General features: G+C 47.4%; 1 protein-coding gene across 1 annotated transcript in view; it reads left to right on the forward strand.

The window, feature by feature from the left end:
• Positions 1-22,434, forward strand: part of LOC146333967 (follistatin-related protein 3-like) — a 48,029-nt gene that overhangs the window by 19,424 nt on the left and 6,171 nt on the right. The window contains exon 4 of the mRNA XM_084825333.1: positions 19,498-19,713. Coding sequence (XP_084681459.1) covers positions 19,498-19,713 — 216 coding nt within the window. The remainder of the gene's footprint in view (positions 1-19,497; positions 19,714-22,434) is intronic.

Genomic DNA, 22,434 nt, shown 5'->3' on the forward strand with positions numbered 1-22,434 from the left:
CGAGTGGCGGTCTTTGGAGGACAGGACGAAACGCTATCTGACTCTGGGGTCGTTTGGAGGCTGAGCTACGAGGTAAGTTGGATCACACTGTCTGGGCCGTCTGGGGAGTGCAAATCTCCCATTCTTGTCTAACTGAGCCTTGCTTAAGCAGCAGTTGGGAAAGAAAAAATAAAAAAAAATTGGCCGACAGGATAGGATCGAAACTTTCGTAGGAGAAAATAGCCAAGACCCACTGGGATGCATGCTTAAGAATTTTAAGTTGTTTAAGTTAGATTATGGTGTCAAGATGACAAAAGATGAGCTCATAAAGTTTTGTAATGGGGAATGGGTGATATTTAGTGTTGGCTGGCCAACTGGGGGAAGCTGAAAAAATGTTGGGTACAAGGTATATAATAAAGTGATTGTTGATAACCATGGGGATCAGCTGCCTTATATTGATGCTTGGCAAATGTGGATATTGAAAAATCCTGATTGAATAAGAAAATATAAAGGTCAATATTGTAAAGTCATGATGGTATGCTCTGAGATGAAGCCCAAAGCCCCTGTTCTCCCTGACTCAAGACCCACGGAAAGAGCTTGGAGATTAAGAGATCCTGCCCAAGGCTCCCTGGGTTTCCCCTGTCCGATTCGGCCTGTTAGGTTGGGAGGAGACGTTGTTGGGGGGAAGAGGGAGAGAAGCCCCCCCCCCACGGAGAACCCATCTGTTACATCCCCAAGTCTCGCTCGGTCTAGCTCCTTCTAAGTTGAAACATCTTCCAGTGTAGAAGCAAGAACAGCTACAACAATAACAACAAAAGTTGTAAACTCTGAAGAAAGAGATTTGTTTGAAGTCTTAAAGACTGTGGCAAAATTAAAGGAACAAAGACAGAGCAATGTCTGGGTCTGTGTAAGCTTATCTCTGCCAGTCTATTGAGAGCAGAGCTAAGGGGGGGTTGCCCGGCCCCACCAGAAGATGTCTGTAAGGACCTAATAGAAACAGTAAGATTTGCAAAAGAATTGCCCAAGTTAAAGCATCACAGCTGGAAAGCTGAGCAGACCTTGCTCTTATCTGTCGAAAAATCTAAAAGAGGTGTAAGGTTACACCTTCCACTCTTAAACTAAGGAAAAGACAGACAGCCTTTGCTAACATCCCATTTTTATTGCCCAAAGCTTTTTGTTTGGATCCATTATTGTTTGGATTTTTGAGAGGCACTCTGCACATGGATTAGAACTTTAGACTGTTAGAGACTTGCCATGAACAGTACTGTGAGGCTTGTCATAGCCTTAAACTCCCGTTGTTGTAGATTGTGTGTTTGTTTGTGATCAGCTCAGTGCACAGTTTGATTTGTAACTTCAACACTCAGATAAAAAGCTGTATTTCCAAGGCTTTGAGAGATTCACAGACTACAAAGGAAACAGCCTTCAAAAAGTTCAAAGAGAAACTACGAAAGTTAGTTTCCGTTTAGAAAAAAAGGGGGCCAATAAATTGTATTAAAAAGTGAGAGAGGAAAATTCCCCCTCCCCTTCTCCTGTGGCATCTCTAAGCCCAGCTGTGCTTCTAAAGCCTGAGAAAGTTCCTGCCCCACGTGTTCCAGCTCTTTCTCAAAATCTGAACGGTCTGGACACTCTATATGCTCAGAGGCAAGCCTGACACTCTGTCAAAATTCATAAAGTGTGGAGTTGCCGATGCAAAAATGGTGGCTTAAAACTTTTTGCATATATAAAAATGCCCTTCCCTTGATCTTAATGGGCCCTGGCTGTGCAGCCAGAAGAACAGTATGATTGCCAGATCTGCTCCACCATGCCCTGCAATGAAAAAAATGTTTTCCAGTCATGCTGTTAGATTTCAATGCTGTTAGATTTCAATGCCGTAAAGCAGAAAAGGCAGGAAAAAAAAAAGAGAAAGGACATTGGCAAAAAGACTGCCCAAAGCGAAAGGGGAAGAAGAGGGGGGTGATGGTGGCCATAAAAGGGAAAGAGGACCAGCCGTGGGTGTCCTTGCTTCAATATTCAAATGACCTTCTTCTGGCCACCCAGACAGAGGTTGTTGTTGTTCAGTCGTTCAGTCGTGTCCGACTCTTCGTGACCCCATGGACCATAGCATGCCAGGCCTTCCTGTCCTGCGCTCTCTCCCGGAGCGTGCTCAAGTTCATATTCATTGCATCCGTGATGCTATCTAGCCATCTCATCCTCTGCCGTCCCCTTCTCCTTTTGCCTTCAGTCTTTCCCAGCATCAGGGTCTACTATCTCCCTCTTGCAAGAATTAAACTTGAAAGGCTATAAAGTGTCAAGAGAAAAGGCTCAGATTTGCCAGACCCATGTCACCTTCTTGGGCTACCTGATTCGAAAGGGAACCAGAGACCTGAGCGCTGCTCCATTGGACGTCATACAGAAGACACAGAGGCCTAAAGACCCTCAAGAGTTGCGAGCTTTCCTTGGGCTCACCGGGTTTTGTAGAATGTGGATACCTGATTATGGAGGGAAAGCGAAGCCCCTGTATGAAGCTTTGACAAAGGAAAATATCATCCACTGGAAATGGACAAATAAAATGGAAAAGGCTTTTCTTGAGCTGAAGCAAGCCTTGGTGTCGCCACCCGCTCTGGCCTTACCAGATCCCAACAAACCGTACCGGCTCTATGTACATGAAAATAAAGGAGTGGCATCAGGGGTTTTGACCCAAAGGACAGGTCCTTCCTGGAGACCTGTAGGATACTACTCGAAAACTCTGGATCCAACAGCAAAGACATGGCCTGCTTGCTTAAGGGCCGTGGCAGCAACTGCGCTTTTATCCGTCACGCCAGTCACGCTATGAGATTTCCCTGCTTTCGAGCCCAGGCCTCATCCTGCCACCTTGCTCCCTGAGCCAGATCTAAATTGTCATGAGTGTTTAAAAATTTTGAGTCAGGTGACTCTGATCAGGCCTGACCTCACTGATTCCTTGTTACCAAAGCCAAACCTTAAGGTGTTTGTAGATACACAAGATGTGCAGTAGTTACTCTCGAAAAAGCGCATGGAAAGAGTGCCAATCCTGAAAAAAATAAGAGGCAATGCTTTGGCAGATAAAGCTGCAAAAGAAGCCGCACAAATGAGAAGTGAGGAGGTGCATTATGAAAGAGCCCTAATCCCATATTTGAGTACAGATTTGGTTCCAATCTACTCTCCAGCTGAGCATGAGAGAACTCTTAAACACAAGGCAAAGCACACTAAAATTTGCTCAGAGACTAAATTAAAATGGCCACAGGCCTTGCCAATCGCCTTAACTCGAATACAGTGCACCCCCAGGGGAAGTATTAAATTGACACCGTTTAAAATGTTGTATGGGCGCCCACCTCAGATGTTACCTATGGCTGATAGCTTAAATATAAACTTAAAAGTAAGGGCTTTAAAGATCCATGAATATGTTACTGCCTTGCAGTCTGTTTTGTCTTGTCTTCACAGGTTCACAGCACCATACCAATCCTTGCCTTTAGATGCTGCAGTGCATAATTTCAGTCCTGGTAATTAGGTGCTGATCCAGTCCTGGAAAGATGAACCACTTACTGAGAAATGAAAGGATCCATTCCAGGTTCTACTCACCACTCACACGGCTATAAAAGTCGCTAGAAAAAAAAAGTGGCTCCATCACACCCGCATAAAAGCATCACCTGCACCAGAGAGGGTCACACCGGAAGCTGACCCACCTGAAGGCCACCGTTAAAGTAGCAAACCACTAGAAAAATAGGGCAACTTATAAAACAAATGAGTAAAAACTGTGATGACACTGTAATAATTGGAAAACAACTGTCAGATTCAGAACCAAACAAGGTAGGGGGTGAACTAGTTACAGGATTGCTTACCCTGGGTTTATACCCAGAAATTATTGCAGAAAAAGTATCCTAGGCCTCACTTGCCGTTTAGAAGAGACCATCAGTGCCACAGCCATAATGGTAAGGGCCATGCAATCTGAAATTGAAGATCTCAGCCAGCTAGTGGCCCAGTATCAGTTTGTTTTAGATTATCTCTTAGCACGCCAAGGTGGCTTCTGCACCCTAGTGAAGCAAGGGTGTAGAGTAAAGTTCCATGATTTAAACAAAACCATAGAAAATGAAATCGCCAAACTACAAGATATGATTGGACAGAATTATTCAGGAGCAAGTCATCCTTGGTTATAGTTGACTTCCTGGCTCCCTGATTTTGCATGGTTAAAACAACTTGTAATCAATGCAGTCTTGTTTGTTATGATACTGTTGCACAAAATGCTAGTTTCGCCCCCTGGAGGCTAGTCCAATTTGCCCCAAAGAGGAGAGTCAACTTCAGGCTGGGTCCAACTCGATTTTATTGTTTGCAAACAGTTCGACAAAGGAGCTCACGCTCAAAGCAGAGTCGACCCTGGGCGACCTCCGCGCTACAGTTTTATGACTTAGCTTGCATTCCTCAGCCAGCGTGTTACTTTTGATTGGTTGCCAGCGGTTTGCTTAGCAACCTTATCTGAGGGTTACTGCCTGCTCATTCCAGGCATGCGCAGCTCTTACAATACTATGTGCTGCTTAAGACACATACAATGGCTTTTAGGTTACATTTTTACTACAATACTATTGATGCTGGTTTGTGCCTTTAAGTGTGTAGTCCACTGCTGGACCAAAGAGAGGTATGAGATTTAAGAAAAGCCTTTTGAGGGGGGAGTGTTATAGAAATTTCAGTTGTAGTATGTCTGTTATCCCATGATTTTATAAGCTAGGCTATGTCTGTTTTACCTCAGTGTGAGACTGCCATGCTAAACAAAGACACAGCGCCTTATCAGAGACTCAGGAATGCCAAGGATGTGTTTACTGGAGTACAAGGCTAGCTCTCTGCGCATGCCTAGATATGTCAAAGGTGCTGCCTGTCTTCTGTTTCCCTCTCAGCTAGACAAAGAGATTAGTACAGCGCAAGCGTAAGACAGCCCCAAAGGACTTGCCTATATAAACTTTTGAATCACATCACTTGATTGTAACCTTTGTTGGAGCGTTAGCCCCAAGGGTTGCCTTATTCTGCAGAATAAAATTGTGTTGGACCAGATCTCTGCCTCCTCTCATTCTTGGTAAACTAATTGGAAAGTCTACCAGGGAAAAGAACACAATTTTTGTAACAAATGCAGGAATCCAAGTCAGAGCATCCCTGACAGATGGCTGTCCAGCCTCGTCTTGAATGCCTCCAGCGTGGGAGAGCCCACCACCTCCCCAGGTAATGGGCTCCGTTGTTGTATTGCTCTGACAGTCAGGAAGCTTTTCCTGATGTTCAGCAGGAATCCGGCTTCTTGAGCCCATCATTCCGTGTCCTGCACTCGGGGATGATGGAGAAGAGATCCTGGCCTTCCTCTCTGGGACAACCTTTCAAGTACTTGAAGAGCGCGATCCTATCTCCTCTCAGTCTTCTCTTCTCAAGGCTAAATATGCCCAGTTCTTTCAGTCAAATGCAGCCTCTTATCTGAGTGCTGAAATCACAAATCAAACTGTACACTGAGCCGATCACAAGCAAACACACAATCTACAACAACGGGAGCTCAAGGCTATGACAAGCCTCACAGTACTTTTCACGGCAAGTCTTTAACTGTCCAAAGTTCCAGTCCATGTGCAGAGTGCCTCTCAAAAGTCTGAACAATGATAGATCTAAACAAAGAAGGCTTTGGGCCATAAAGAAGGGATGTTTTTAACAAAAGCTCTGTGTCTCTTCATCAGTTCGAATGGGGAAGGTGTAACCTTACACCTCTTCTAGATTCCTCCACAGATAAGAACAGAGCAGTGCTGCTCAGCTTTCCAGCTGTGATGCTTTTCTTGTTTTTTGCAAACCTCACTCTTTTGTCAGGACCTCACAGACACCTTCCAGCCTCTCTGCTTGCTAAGGCTAAACCAGCGGCGGCGAGGGGGTTAGGTAGCTCCTCCTTGGCTCTGCTTTGAGCAGGCTGACAGAGATAAGCTTACACAGACCCCGATATTTTAAGAACGTGCTCTGTCTTTGTTTCTTGATTTTGCCACAGTCTTTAAGACTTCAAACAAATCTCTTTCTTCAGCAGTTGCAACTTTTTCAACTGCTTTTGCTTCTTCTAACAAACTTGGATACGGTGGCAGACAAACTGTCTCTGGAGGGCCCCCTCTCTCCCCCAACAACCTCTCCTCCCAACCTAACAGACCGAATAAAATGGGGGGGGGGAGAGAGCTCAGGGCACCTTGGGCAGGGTCTCCCAAACTTCAAGCTCCTTCTGTGGGGCTTGAATCGGGGAGAACAGGGGCTTTGGGCTTCACGTCGGAGCGTACCATCATGACTTCACAATACTGAACTTTCTATTCAACCTTTCCTCGCCTTCAGTGGATTTTGGTCGGCACTTATCCAAATGCCGATAACCTCACTTTCCCTGAGGCAAATCTATCTCACTACTTGATTCAGACACCACCCGGGGTCTCTTGCCCCTGCGGTCCTTTGCCAGTACACATTTACACTTCCGTAACTAAGGGGGATTCTTTCCTCACCAATTCAACCAACAATCAATATAGGGGAATTGATCCCATTGCCCATTATTCACCACATTTTTATATACAGCATTTACAAGATTTACATCGAAGGATCCTATGTCTGGCCAACTTATTCCAAATGCTGGCCAGTCCAGTTGGCAAAAGAAGGTCAATTTACCCTTGGCCATCTTAATTCTAAAATCTCCTTTGAACTTCCTAAAGTTCCTGAGCATGCATCCCAGTGGGGTTGCGGAGTTTTCTTAACAGGAGCTACCCGACCCCATTGTGCCTGCCTCTGTTCAAAATCATACACGGAGCCTGACAGACCTCAGACGCTCTGAAGGCAACTCAAACAGAAAGGCACAAGGGAAATCAAATACTTACTCCGCCCAGCACCCTGGCGCCGACCCTTCGGACCCGTTCAGTCTGGTTGACTCAATCAATGGAGTCCACGCCTTTAACCTCCTGGGTGTCCCGACCCCCATTCTCCGGTGCCGGGGCAGACCTCAAAGGCGGTCCGGCGCGCCCACGGGCACCTTTGCTGGTCTTGTCGTTCGACCCTGAGGTGGTCCAAGGGGACTCCTGACCGCTCCCCAGATTGTTGCACAAAATGCTAGTGTCGCCCCCTGGAGGCTAGTCCAATTTGCCCCGAAAAGGAGAGTCCACTTCAGGCTGGGTCCAGCTCGATTTTATTGTTTGCAAACAGTTGGACAGAGGAGCTCACGCTCAAAGCAGAGTCGACCCTGGGCAGCTCCCGCGCCACAGTTTTATCACCTCAGCTTGCGTTCCTCAGCCAGCCTGTCACTTTGATTGGTTGCCAGCGGTTTGCTTGGCTGCCTTATCAAGGGTTACTGCTCACTCATTCCAGGCATGCGCGGCTCTCACAATGCTACGCCTGCTTAAGGCACATGCAATGGTGTTGAGGTTGCATTTTTACTACAACACTGGAACAACAGCAACAACAAATAATCCAGACACAATTGCATGTACAATCGTATGTTGTTCTGTATTGTTGTTGTTTTTCAATATGTGTGCAGCTAGGTAACTTTAGACACTGGACTAAATAATCTCATGGGGACCCCCTTTAGATGGCTATATATTTTACTTCAGTCATGAAGCACTCAATTAACATTTCTCTTTTCCCCACCCCCTGCCAACCCATGCCTTACATCTGCTTCTAAATTCCTGATCTGTTAGAACAAACAGCTACAACGATGACAAAACTGCTTGCCAACCCTGATTTTAAAAAAGAAAAGAAAAAAAACCCTACTCTGCACATGTGCAGTTTTGCATTTTGGATTTACTGAAATCATAGCACCAGGGTTGGCCCAAGTCATTTAGCTGTCTGAGGCGAAGGACAAAATGGCACCCTCCTCTCCCACTTCACTTAAAGAATCTGACTGGACTGCCCAATCTTACTTCAATACTGCCAGTGGGATAGCAGCCTCCTCCACGCCTGAGGGCAACAGGCCAGATCAGGGGGTGAGGACAAGCCGTGTGGCACACAAGGATAGGCCAGGCACCAGCCAAGGGCCCACACCCCAGTAGACAAGAGCCCCCTGGAGTTGCTCCTCCTCATCACCTGCTTGTTCACCTGCTTCTTTCTTGCTTTGCCCCAGACAATGGTGGTGGTGAATAGGAGGACCAGGAGATACCACAGCCTGCTTGCTCCCTGGCTCTCCGCCTGCCAAGCTGGTGACCATGGCAGTGAGAAGGGAGACTCACTGAGGGAGGGGGCCCACTGAGGGTGCCTTGCCCCAGGCCCTCCAAAACCTGCCACTGGCACTGGGGTCAAGCACAGCTCTGTCCTCCAAAAGAGGGGTTCAGGAGGAACAGCCAAGGACTGCTGTCCCCCATCCCAGCATCTGCTGCCTGGGGCATTTGCTTCACCCTGCTAAATGGTAGGGCTGGTCCTGAGCGGGATCTGCAGCTTTGGAGAGAACTGATGAGAAGTTTCCATCCTGGAACATTCAGCTGCGATTATACAGATAGAAAATGTTTTAGCAGATCTTCCCTTCCTCTGTCCAAGGAGGGCATCTCACTCTTTCACACCCCCCACGATCTCTCTTTTTCTTTGCCAAGACTCCGTCCTCTTTCCGTACACAGAGCCTTCATTACAATTACTTTGGGGGTTTGTTTTTTGCCCTCTTAGGGTTTGTTTCATATACTGTATATGTACAGTGCTTTTTTTCTGGAGAAAAAGGTACTGGAACTCTTGGATTACACTTCCTTGGGAGTAGACGGTGAATTCCACCAGAAAAAAAACACTGAAAATGTATATATATTTACTTCTGCAATCCACGGAATTCCCCCAAGCATTCTGAGAAATCCTTCTTGTTTGTCCATGGGCCCATTTCAGCTGCTATCCTGTTGGCACTCATGGCCCAAATTTGCCATTAGAAGAGATTAGGAGAGATGTTTACAACAGGCAAAAGCAAGGTGGTGGAGGAAAGACACATTCTCTTTGAGGAAAGGCTGAATAAAGCATTCAGGGCATTTTAATTTGCGGGGGGAAATATGACAAAAGGCAGAGGTAGTGTGAAGAAAATGGAAAGCTATTTTTCCCCCCTCCCTGTCCTATGGAACTTGGAGTCACTCAATGAAATGGGTTGGTGGTCAGCTCAGGATTGAGAAAAATGTATTTCTTCACACAGTGTGTGTTTTAACTTGTAGAACTCACTGCTACAAGATGTGCCGATAGCACCTGGCTTAGATGGCTTCATTCATTTATTTGTTGAATTTAATCCTCTGCTTTTTAACTATGAGTGGCTCCCAAAGCCATCTTAGAGCTGAAATCCACACAAAAGCACTCTATAAACAGAGATTTGGTGTGGGTGGGATTTCTCTTCTGTCCCTTGGCAGTAAATGTCATTGTCCCTCTGGAGCAGAAGTGTGGAACCTTCACTCCCACCCCCTTTCCCTTGACCACTGATGGTTTGGTTGTTTCCCAAATTTTGTGTAGCCCCTCCCCCTGGTTGAGATGCCTCTCATAATGCTCAGTTACTGGCAGGAAGAGCTTGAAGCTAAAATAGACTGGCATTTTGACCTAGCTTTGACTTTTGCTTTCAGCCCCACCCACCACTGGAACGCAGCCCCCAAGAGCTTCTCCAAAATGGAATTTGGCCTTCAAGTGGAAAGAGGTTCAACCCCCCTGCTCCAGAGGAAGGCAGTGGAAGGAGTTAAGAACGCAAGAAGAGCCCTGTTGCTGGTTCAAACCAAGGGTCCATCCAGTCCACCCTTCTGTTCACACAGGGGCCAACCAGCTGCCTGTGGGAAGCCCACAAGTTTGAAGTATATGCAATTGTTACAAATGGAAAAGGGCAACTAAAATGATCACAGGGCTGGAGCAACTACCCTATGAGGAGAGGTTACAACAGACAGGATTGTTTAGCTTGGAGAAAAGGAGGGTCAGGGGAGACGTGATAGAGGTGTACAAAATTATGCCTGGGGTGAAGAACATGGTGAGGGAGACATTTTCCTCCCTCTTTCACAATACCAGAACCCAGTGGGGTCCTCCCATGAAGCTGATTGGTGGGAGATTCAAGAGAGATAAAAGGAAGAACTTTTTCACACAGCACAGAGTTAAACTATGGAACTCACAACCACAGGATGTAGTGATGATGGCTGCCAATTTGGATGGCTTTAAAAGGGGGTTGGACACATTCCTGGAGGAGGAGGCCATTGGTGGCTACTAGTCCTGATGGCCATGTGCTACCTCCAGTACCAGAGGCAGCGAGCCCATGTACACCAGTTGCTGGGGGACATGGGCAGGAGGGTGCTGTTGCACTCATGCCCTGCTTGTGGGTTCCTGGTCGACAGCTGGTTGGCCACTGTGTGAACAGAATGCAGGACAAGTTGGACCCTTGGCCTGATCCAGCAGGGCTCTTCTGATGTTCTTATGGATACTGGATCCAATGACCTGCTTTACCAAAAGGTGTTACACAGATTTGTGGACATTCTGCCTCTCACCAGCTGATGGGTTCCATAGAACCTTCATGTTCAGTGTTGGACTGGGGCTCAGGAGACCCAGATTTTAGTCCCACTTGGCTGTGAAGCTCACTGGGTGACTTTGGGCAAGTCACTGACTCTCGGCTTGACCTACCTCACAGGGTTGTGGTGAGGATAAAATGGAGAGGAGGACAACCATGTAAGCTGCCTTGGGTTCCTTGCAAGAGGACAAAAAGGTGGGTAAACAAATACAAATAAATCACGGAGGTAGATGGCCACCACTTTGTTTGCATCCACCAATTATTATTCTGGCCACTGCCAAAAACACAGCACTGTACAGGCCCTGGGTTTGCTGTGCTGCTGGTAAACCACATGTAAAACATCCTTTTTATTTTTCATCAAACGATCAGGCCACCTGCGCATGTTCATCACAGACCAGCATTCTCCTAGACAACCGGAGAGGTCCACACGTCTGCTTCACTTCAGGGAAATTAATTCCACGCACCTCGCCCACCCCCCTCTGAACCCCACCAGACAGTTTTTGCCCCAGGGTGACCCATCCACACAACGCACCCCTCTGTCTCTTTCCCCCCTTTCCCTTAGACCAAAGGGCTTCTCTCTCTCTCTCTTTAATTTTCCAGACAGATCCTCTCCTGACTTGTTGCCTGTTCTTGTTTTCATGTCATGGAACAGGGAGCCCTATTGTTATGTGAGAAAGACTTTTCTGTGGAATCTCTTTCAAAACGTGTCCCTCTGTCACACACATACACTGCCTCCCACTTCCTTCCTGCAAATCCCATTTTTGCCTGTTGCATGCTTGCTTGTGCAGGCACATCGTGGAAATTCTTGTAACTTTGCTCTTCCCCCCCCCTTCTCCTTCTATGTTTGTTTGTTGTTTCCATTGAGGTTTCCTGTTCCATCATCCTTTGGATGGAGAAGGGCAAGTCTACACACACAGAATGCAGCGGAAATGCTGGCCAGCGTGATGCAGATGTGTTGGACTTCAAGTCCCATCTACCCCAGCCAGCAAAAGAGAAATGATGGCTCCAGGTTGATGGAGGCTACTGGCTGGGGATAATTGCACTTGCAGTCTGGAAGGCACTAAGTTGGGAGGCTGGTGCAATTGTTAAAGAGAGCAACACGGGTTCAAACACTCCTTAGCCAAGAAGATCACTGTGCAATCTTCAGCCGGTTGCCTGACTCTCCACCCAACCTCCCTTACATGGGAGCATAGGAAAGCTACCTGAAACCTAGGGTGGCCTGTTAGGAATTGGCAAAAAAGAGGAAATGCATCCCCCCCCCCCCAAATAAAGAGGATGCCAATTTGAATAACATTATAATGTCTTATGTATATGTATAGATCCAAATTTAGAAATAATAATATGGAATCATAGAATAGTAGGGCTGGAAGGGGCCTACAAGACCATCAAGTCCAACCCTCTGCTCAATGCAAGAATCCAGGTCAGAGCATCCGTGGCAGATGGCTGTTCAGCCTCGTCTTGAATGCCTCCAGTGTGGGAGAGCCCACCACCTCCCTAGGTAATTGGTTCCATTGTCGTATTGCTCTAACAGTCAGGACGTTTTTCCTGATGTTCAGCCGGAATCCGGCTTCCTGTCACTTGAGCCCATGATTCTGTGTCCTGCACTCTGGGATGTTCGCGAAGAGGTCTTGGCCTTCCTCTCTGGGACAACCTTTCAGGTACTTGAAGAGCGCTATCATGTCTCCCCTCAGTCTTCTCTTCTCAAGGCTAAACATGCCCAGTTCTTTCAGTCTCTCTTCATAGGGCTTTGTTTCCAGTCCCCTGATCACCTTTGTTGTCCTTCTCTGAACCCTCTCCAGTTTGTCTGTATCCTTCTTAAAGTGCGGTGCCCGGAACTGGACACAGTACTCCAGATGAGGCCTAACCAGTGCTGAGTAGAGGGGACTAGTACTCCCCAGGACTTGGAAGCTATGCTTCTATTAATGCAGCCCAAAATAGCATTGGCCTTTTTTGCAGCCACATCACATGGTTGGCTCATATTCAGCTTGTGATCGACAACAATTCCAAGATCCTTCTCACTTGTAGTGTTGTTGAGCCAAGTATTGCCCATCTTGTAACTGTACATTTGGTTTCTTTTTCCTAGGTGCAGAACTTGGCATTTATCTCTATTAAATGTCATTCTGTTGTTTTCTGCCCAGCCCTCTAGCCTATCAAGATCACTTTGAATTTTGTTTCTGTCTTCCATGGTATTAGCTATCCTGCCCAATTCTGTGTTATCTGCAAATTTGATCAGCATTCCCTGCACCTCCTCATCCAAGTCATTAATAAAATGTTGAAGAGCACTGGGCCCAGGACTGAGCCCTGCGGTACCCTGCTCGTTCCCTCTCCCCAGTTTGAGAAGATCCCAACTGTGGATCCACCTGATCATTGTTTCCTCTAGCCCACTTTGAGCTAGTTTGCTCATCAGGATATCATGGGGCACTTCGTTGAAAGCTTTGCTGAAGTCGAGATATATTATGTCCACAGCATTCCCACAGTCCACAAGGGAGATTACCTGATCAAACAATGAGATCAGACTCGTCTGGCAGGATTCGTTCTTGACAAATCCATGTTGGCTTGGAGTGATCACTGCATTGTTTTCAAGGTGTTTGCAGATGGATTGCTTTATCATCTGCTCCAGCATTTTCCCAGGGATGGATGGCAGACTGACTGGTCTGTAGCTCCCAGGTTCCTCCTTTTAGCCCTTTTTGAAGATAGGGACAACATTAGCCCTCCTCCAGTCCTCTGGCACTTCACCCGTCCTCAATGATTTCTCAAAGATAGTAGACAGTGGTTCTGAGAGCTCTTCTGCCAGTTCCTGTATTACTCTAGGGTGCAGTTCATCTGGCCCTGGAGATTTGAACTCATCCAAAGTAATGAGGTGTTCCTTGACCACATGCCTATCGATCTCAAGCTGCAATCCTGCCCCTTCAGCCTGTACTTCGCCTTTGCCAGGGGGGTCATAGACCCTCTTTTTGGAGAAGACTGAGCCAAAGTAGGAATTGAGCACCTCTGCCTTTTCTTTGTCATCTGTTATCATTTTGCCATCCTTATTTAGTAGTTGAACCACCATTTCTTTTCTCTGTCTTTTACTACGCACATATCTGAACAAAGCCTTTTTGATGCTTTTAGCATCCCTCGCTAACCTCAGCTCGTTCTCAGCTTTAGCCTTGTATGCCCCAGCCGTGGGCTGCCAAGATTTAGAGGTGCCGAGAAAGTGATAAGCCAGATCCAGATTTGCTTACAAGGAGACTTTACTGAGTACTTACAGCACACAGGCGTACCCAATGGTTGGATCAGACAGCTCCTGTGAACCAAGAGCTGTAGTGCACGATGGATTTTATACCATACATGTTATCCAGGCATAGCAGTGAGGCAATATGACAGGACCAAGAGTTAATTAGGGTTCATCTACAACTTTCCCAGCATAGCCTGACATTGCTTAGTAACGTATGTGGCAGAAGCAAGACTATCATAATATTCCCAGCACAGCCACCTGTAGCTTTAAGATAAACAGAGCTTCACTTCTCAGGCACATCTGAGACTCTGATAAGATAAACTGTACCAGAGCTCATTAGCATGGAATGTGCTGAGGCAGTCATATCGACCTTTGACTCATCTTACAAGCCAAGAGGTCCACTAGCAAGGGAAATGCAACTAATAATGAACCAAAGCAGAGAGCATTATGGATCTCTAAGCCTCTCTGAACTACTATTAGCTTGCTTACAGGCCTCTGGCCTTACAACCCTTCCTGACGCCATCCCTGCAATTCTGTGCTACCTGCCTTTGTCGCTTGGCCTTCCTTCCACTTCCTATATGTGTCCTTTTTTGTTTTCAGGTCATCTCTAAGCTTTTTGTGAAGCCGCATTGGCTTCTTCTGTTGTCTTCCACCTTTTCTTCTTGTTGGATTTGTTTGTAATTGTGGCTTGAGAATCTCCTCTTCTAAAAACTCCCACCCATCTTGGACTCCTTTTCTCATTAGAGTCGCTTGCCATGGGACCTTACTGAACATTGTTCTGAGTTTATTAAAACAGGCTTTCCTAAAATCCAGGGGATGCGTCTGGCTACACTCGGCCTTTGCTTCCCTTAGAACCAAGAACTCAAGTATACGTACCATGGTCGCTTTCCCCCAGAGTTCCTGCAACTGCTCCTTTACCCACTAAGTCATCTCTGTTGGTTAGGATCAAGTCAAGGATAGCCGATCCTCTAGTTCCTTCCTCCACTTTCTGTAGGAGAAAGTTATCTGCAACACAAGTCAGGAATCTCTTAGAGGGGCCATGTTTTGCAGAATTTGTCTCCCAACAAATACCGGGGAACTTGAAGTCCCCCATTACGACTACATCATGCTTCCTTGGAACATTGGCTATTTGCTTTTCAAAAGTTTCATCCTTGACTTCTCCTTGACTGGGTGTCCGGGAGTAGACTCCGACCACCAGGTTCCTGTTATTCTTTGCTGCATTTATTTTGATCCAGATGCTCTCGATGGGGCTACCAAGCTCATTCTCCTGTATTTCTGTGCAGAGATATGTATTTTTCACATACAGTGCAGCCCCACCTCCCTTTCTGTTCCTCCTGTTCTGTTTGAACAAGTTATATCCTTCAATTGGTGTATTCCAGTCATGGGAGTCATCCCACCAAGTCTCAGTTCCACCTATCAAGTCGTAACTTCCGTCCTGTATTAAGAGTTCAAGTTCGTTCTGCTCGTTTCCCACACTCTGGGCATTAGTATAGAGACATCAAAGACCGTGTGCTTCATGGTCTGGCTTTCTTCCCACATGTCTGTGAAGACTATTATTGGGCACTATCGGAGCTGTTCTCTCCGTTGTGGTGCATGAGCCTTTGTCCACTGTTACCCCCAACTTTACGTCTCCCTCCCCCGTAGGATTCAGTTTAAAGCCCTCCTGATGAAGTTCTTCATGCTGTGGCCAAACACATTCTTCCCATCCTTTGTGAGGTGCAACCCGTCCCTTGCCAGCAGTCCATCTTCCAGGAAGTATAGCCCATGGTCCCAGAATCCACATCTCTCACATCGGCACCACCTTCGTAGCCAGTCATTCACCTGGAGTATTTTTCTTTCCTTTTCTATCCCTCTTCTAACTATAATTCAGAGAGCAATCCTATGGCCCCTAGAGAGCGTCGGGGGGGGGGGGGGATAGGATAGTTTGGATTCCTGGATCCAAGTTTCCAACCTCAGACCAGGAGTCCAAGATCGCCTCCCCCTCCCAGCTGGCACAAAGAGAACCATGTCAGCTCCCTCTCTGAGGTGGCAAAGGCAACCTCAGAGAGGAGGGCAAACGAGCAGTTCTGTGGATGAGGAGGGGAGGCCAGCTTACAAAGAATCCTTTGGCCTCCCCAGCCTCCTTCCCTCCCACTCTGCAGAGCCCCCGCTAGATGCGCGAATACACCCATGTTCCAAAAATGCAGAGCGGGAGGAGCGTGGACGCAATGATTGCATCTGTGCTCCTCCCACTCTGCATAGGGTGCCTGTCAGCCTCCGGGTTCGGAGGCTGATGGGCATCCTGATAGGATTGTGCTCTTAAAGAGAAATGCAGTACATTTCACCATAGTGCAGAAATCTGTGACCGGTGTGCCCACCTGTTCAGTGTCAGTCTGCTGACCAGGTAAGAACTGTGGATGGGTGACAGCTCTGATGGTTCTTTATCCTTAGCCAGAATTCAACAGGGCATCCTTCAAAGAAAGGATGCCTTGAAATAGAGGACTGCCCTCTGTGAAAGAGGACACCTGCCCCCCCCCCCAAGTTGGGCCATTGATCCATCAAGCCCAGTATTGTCGACACAGACTGGCTGCAATGGCTCTCCAGGGGTTCAGGGAGGGTTTTTTCCAGCCCTACCTGGAGAAGCGGGGGGTCGAAACCTGGAAAGTTCTTTATGCAAAGCCAGTTCTTGACCACTGAGTTACAGCCCTTCCTGCAAAGCCTCACAGGGTTGTGGTGAAGATAGGAGCCCTGCAAACCAACCTTGGATCAGGTCGCCTCTTATGTATTGCACCCAAAAGAGGTAATGCATCAGTCCCGCAAAAGAGGGTGCACAGGTGCACATTTAGAAATAACTATAATTGAAATCAGGGGTGGGGAATTTGTGGCCCTCCAGATATTTTGGCCTACAACTCCCAGCAGCCCTAGCCAGCATAGCCAGTGGTGAGGGATGATGGGAGTTGTTGGCCAAAACATCTGGATTTAAATCACCCCTGATTTAAACAGAAACACAGTATATCTCAACATAGCATTGGTGGATTCCAAGCTGTGGAACTCTCTGCCATACTAAAATATCCAGCTGGTTCCCCTCTCTTTGTGCTTTTTGGGTTGAAATGCACATTTACCGTGGGGTAAGTCTCACCTAACAGAATGAATAGACACATGTAGGATTGCACTGTTGGTATCAGTTAGAAAGAACATTGCTTAGATGGGCTTTTCAGTGGGCAAACTCTTGGATAATTAAATATAATGGAAGAGAATGCTATCAGTGGCTACTGGTCCTGATGGCTCTATGCTACCTCCAGTACCAGAGGCAGTATGTCTAGGTGCACCAGTTGGGGAATGTGGGCTGTTGCACTTGTGCCCTGTGTGTGGGTTTCCCGTGGGCAGCTGGTTGGCCACTGTGTGAATAGAATGCTGCACTAGATGGATCCTTGGTCTGAACCAGCAGGGCTCTCCTTATGTTCTTATGTTATATTCTTATCTTTGTGTATGGTTCTTTGTTGCACAGGCTGATGTTGATGAATGGACCGTTCGTTTGTACAAGGGTGGCCAGCTGTTCTAATTATTAGGTTAGAAAGACAAGGATTTATTTATGTATTTATGTATTTTAGTCATTTCATTTCTATGCCATCTAATAGCCAAAGCTCTCTGGGCAGTTCACAAAAATTAAAACCAAAAATGTGCACAGTAAAACAATACAAAAACGTAAAAGCATTAAAACCACAATATAACAATACAACCAGAATTAAACCAGAATAAAACCTAGAAGCAATGCAGAGATTTAAAATACAGCTTTAAAACATCAAAGCTAAAAGACTAGGATGCTAAAATGCTTGGGAGAATAAAAAGGTCTTCACCTGGCGCCAGGAGGAGTACAACGTAGGCTCCAGGCAAACCTCTCTAGGGAGCTCATTCAACAGCCAGGGTGCCACAGCAGAAAAGGCCCTCCTCCTGGTAGCCAGCCACCTCACTCCCTTTGGCAGGGGCTCACGGAGAAGGGCTGCTGAGGATGATCTTAAGGTCCGGGCAGGCACGTATGGGAGGAGGCGATCCTTCAGATAACCTGGCCCAAAGCTGTTCAGGGCTTTGAATGTTAATACCAGCACTTTGAATCGGGCCCGGAAATAGGCTGGCAGCCAGTGCAGCTGGAAAAGTACTGGCATGATATGAGCTCGCTGGTCAGTCCCTGTAAACAATCTTGCTGCCCTAGTTTGGACCAGCAGAAGTTTCCGGACTGTTTTCAAAGGCCGTCCCACGTATAACGCATTGCAGTAATCCAGACAAGAGGTTATCAGAGCACGGATAACTGTAGCTGGGCTCTCTCTGTCCAGAGAATGGCGCAGTTGGCATACCAGCCTAAGCTGATAAGAGGTGCTCCGTGCCACTGAGTCCACCTGTGCGCTGTGCCTCAAGTGACAGTTCTGGGTCCAAGAGCACCCCCAAACTACGAACGTGATCCTTTAGGGGGAGTGCAACCCCCTCCAGAACAGGTTGAATATCGCCTAGCCGGGCAGACAAACCACCTGCTAACAGCACCTCTGTCTTGTATGGATTGAGTTTCAGTTTATCGGCCCTCATCCAGTCCCTTACTGTGCCCAGGCCCTGATTCAGAACAGCCACTGCCTCACCTGGGTTCGATGAGAAAGAGAGGTAGAGCTGGGTGTCATCCGCATATTGATGGCACCTCAGCCCACACCTCCGGATAACCTCCCCCAGAGGTTTCATGTAGATGTTGAACAGCATGGGGGATAAAATAGAGCCCTGTGGAACCCCATGACACAATTGCCATGGCACAGAGCAGTAATCCCCCAGCACCACCTTCTGGAATCGGCCATCCCAGTAGGAGCGGAACCACTCCCGTGCAGTGCCTCCAACTCCCAACCCAGACAACCTATCCAGAAGGATACCATGGCTGATGGTATCAGAGCCGCTGAGAGGTCCAGGAGAATCAACAGGGTCGCACTCCCCCTGTCCCTCTCCCGGCAGAGGTCATCCCACAGGGCGACCAAGGCAGTTTCCGTTCCAAAACCAGGCCTGAAAGCTGATAGAAATGGATCTAGATAATCCGTTTCATTCAAGAGTGCCTGGAGCTGTCCCGCAAACACCCGCTCAAGCACCTTGCCCAGGAAGGGGATGTTGGCCACTGGCCTATAATTGCTAACGTCCTCCGGGTCCAGGTCAGGCTTTTTCAGGATTTAAATATTTTAATGAATAAAAACTATAATAATAAAAAAGGATGTGTGTGTGTGTCTGTCTGTCCATCTGTCTGTCAGTGCAATACCACCAACACCGTGAAACCTAGACACTTGGAACTTGGCATGCATACTAAGGGGACCCTAGGGCTGTGCGTGTTTGTGTTATTTTTTTTCTCTAAAATGCATTAGTTAATTTTAATGAATTTAAATGTGTCAATGTGGTTGAAGCCTGCAGTAATGTCTTCAGTCACTAAGTGACAGACTTCCTTAAACAGCACATAGCTTTGCAGTCCATACAGTTTGAAGCCAGGGAGATTAGTAGGCCAAAGGTCAGAGTTATAAGCCTGCCCCCTCCCCCTTGCTGTGGGGAAGCCCCCCCCCCGGAATAGACTAGACAGACCCCACCCTCAGGTGCTTATAGGGGTACACCATGGCAGGGGCTGTGCCAAGGAGTTCTAGTGGACATGCCTCTACTCAGACTGGGCAAGCACAATGTGTCCAAGTCTGACAGCTGTGTAAGTTTGCTTGAAAGCTTTGTGAAGGAAAGCAGGTTCACTACTTAAATAAACAAATAAACAAAATAACAAACTGAGTGCTGTGGGTCCTGAGATCCACCTCAGCTTGCACTCCTGGCCCCAGGTACAACCTTTTCCTTTCTCCCTTTTCCCCAGAGACCTGCGACGGGGTGGACTGTGGGCCAGGCAAAGTCTGCAAAATGAAATATGGACGCCCACACTGCACATGTGCCCCTGATTGCTCCAATCTGCCCCAGAAGCTCCAAGTGTGTGGCTCGGACGGCTTCACCTACCAAGATGAATGCAACCTCCTGATGGCCAAGTGCAGAGGCCGTCCTGACTTGGAAGTGATGTACCAAGGACGATGCAAAAGTAAGCTACCTTCCATTGCCTCAGACATTTTCCACCTAAGGTGGCCCCTTGGCTCCACCTATGGTGACCCTGCCTTCCACCCCATCAGATCCACTGGGCACCAGCCACCACTGCATTTTGCAGTCCCTAACCAGGGATACGCTTGCAATCCTAGGATTCACATAGCATGGTTCTGTACCCTCAGTCCTGGCTCCAGCTTTTGGAGGGCCCTTGGGCAAGACACCCTCCAGGGTCCCCCTCCCTCAGTGAGTCACCTTCTTGCTGCCATTGTCACCAGCTGCTCTTGCTCCTCATCCTCTTCCTCATCATGGCTACCACTGGCTTGCTTGACAGGAAGAGAGAGAATTTATCTAACCCCCATTTAAAACTGTCTAAGCTAGTGTAAGTAGATTCCATAGATCAGCGGTGTTGAACCTCTTTCAACCTGTAGGCCAAATTCCATTTTGGAGAAGCTCTCAGAGGCTGCATTCCAGTGGTGGGCGGGGACAAAGGCAAAGGGGCGGGGCCAAAAATACCCCCATATTTTAGCTTAAAGCTCTTCCTGCCAGTCACTGAGCCTTAGGAGAGGCATTTCAACATTTTAGAATGGGGGGAAAATACCGCACAAAAGCTGGGAAACCACCAAACAATAGGCAGTCTGGGAAAAAGGAGTGGAGCCATCTGGTGAACCCTAGAGAGCCAGATTGTGAGCCCAGGTGGGTCAGATGGTTCAATACCCCAGCCAGAAATGAACAATTCCTCCTCAATTAATTTATCTAAGCTCCCTTTTAAAGACCTTCCAGAAGGGGACGCCATGTTAGTCTGCAGCATCAAAAAGAACAAGGAGTCTTGTGGCATGTTAAAGACTAATACATTTATTCTGGCACAAGCTTTTGTGGACACTGTCTACTTCATTAGACACATGAAGTGTTAACCTCAAATTGGCAGATTTGTATACAAATTCCCTCAGCATGGGCTGAGTAGATGTAAACTGTGTTGTTAGAGGGAACTGAAATGCAGAAAGTACAGACAGGGATAATTTGTGGTTACCACTTACAAAACACTGTTGGGTGAAAACACAGACATCATTGCATTGAAGAGCCAATTAACATAGGTAGTATTTTTTTTTAAAAAAAACCCTTTGTCTTTATTCAAACCGCAGGACACAGAGTTGAATCTTTTGACAAATCCTTCAGCAATTTTGCACTGATATCTGTCTTTGAAATGCCTTTGTTCAAGAATAGCCAACTTAAGGCCATGGATTTGAGTGTCTTGGGAGGTTGAACTATTCCCCCACTGGTTTCTGAACATTGCAGTTCCTGATGTTCAATTTGTGTCAATTTATTCTTTGGCATACATACTAGCCTGTTTGTTCTATATAGGATGCTGCTGTTCTCCCTTTTAAAGACATTTAGGGCGCAATCCTATCCAGATAGGTAGCCACCTCCAAACTTGGAGGCAACCACCTATCCAAAGCAGGGCAGGAGAAGCACAGAGGGGATCATTCCCTCTGTGCTTCTCCTGCTCTGCTTTTTTGGCTAGATAGCTGGTTATAGCTGTCTAGCCATGGGAGGGCAGAGCGGGGGAGGCGGCGGCTGTACAACACATTGGATGTGTCGTACAGGCATTTCCACCCTCCCTGCCCTGGAATGCCCCCAGACATGCCCCTTTTCGGCAGCTCTGAGCTCCTCTTACAAGCGCAGAGGACGGGGCTGTTCAGCACTGCCTCCAAGGCAGCGCGGAAGTGGTGGGAGGTCAGTTCTCCAGAAACCAACCCCGGAGCACAGGCTCTGAGGTCAGTTCCCAGAAAACAGAATATCCTATGGCCATCTAGCCACTGTCTAGCGGCCATAGGATTGCTCCCTTAGGGCGCAATCCTATGGCCACTAGTCAGCGGGTAGCCAGCCATAGGATAGGTCGGTTCCTGGGAACTGACCTCGGAGCCCATGCTCCAAGATTGGTTTGCTGAGAACCAACTTTCACCCGCTCCTGCGCTGCCTAGTAGGCTGCGTGGAATGGCCTCATACTCAGAAGAGGAGCACGAGTGGCGAAAACGGGGCGTTCCTGGGGGTGTGCCAGGGTGGGGAAGTTGGAAATCTGGTATGACACATCCAACGTGTCATCTGGCAGCTGCTTCCCCCGCTCCGCCTTCCTGCAGTTAGACAGCTGAAAACGGCTGTCTAGCTGCAAATGCAGGGTGGCTGAAGCGTGGCAGGGACAATCCCCTCCGCGCTTCTCCTGCCCTGCATTGGATAGGCAGTTGCCTCTGAGTTCAGAGGCAGCCATCTATCCTGGTAGGATTGCTCCCTTAATCCAGTGGCTGCCATCCCATCTTGTGTGGCAGCGGCTTCCCCGCACAAATGAACTCTGTGTTGTCGTTGTGTGAAGAAGCAATTTCCTTTTGCCCTGTCCTAAGAGCAGTCAGTGTTGCCCAATCCCTTTTTAAAAGCCACATGCGTGAAAATGGCCATCCCACCAGCACCTTGTGTTAATTAATCCCGCAGGCTAATAATCCAGAGCTGCAGGCTTTCATCTGTTTAATGGATTAATCAACAAATGTTTGCAGTTGATTAACTGGTGAAAGAGCAGAGGTCAATTTTAAATGGTCAAGCTTGTTCAGTGAATGCAAGTTTGTTTTCTCTGATAGTCTGGTTTTTTTACTCTGGTGGGTTAGTGTAACAGGCTGTGAAAAATATGTTATTAATGTCTTATGGTTATCACTTATTATTAATTGTAATAATA

Source organism: Heloderma suspectum, chromosome W (genome assembly GCF_057233095.1).
Source record: "Heloderma suspectum isolate Gila_16-S chromosome W, 16-S_ref, whole genome shotgun sequence".
Lineage (NCBI taxonomy): Eukaryota > Metazoa > Chordata > Lepidosauria > Squamata > Helodermatidae > Heloderma > Heloderma suspectum.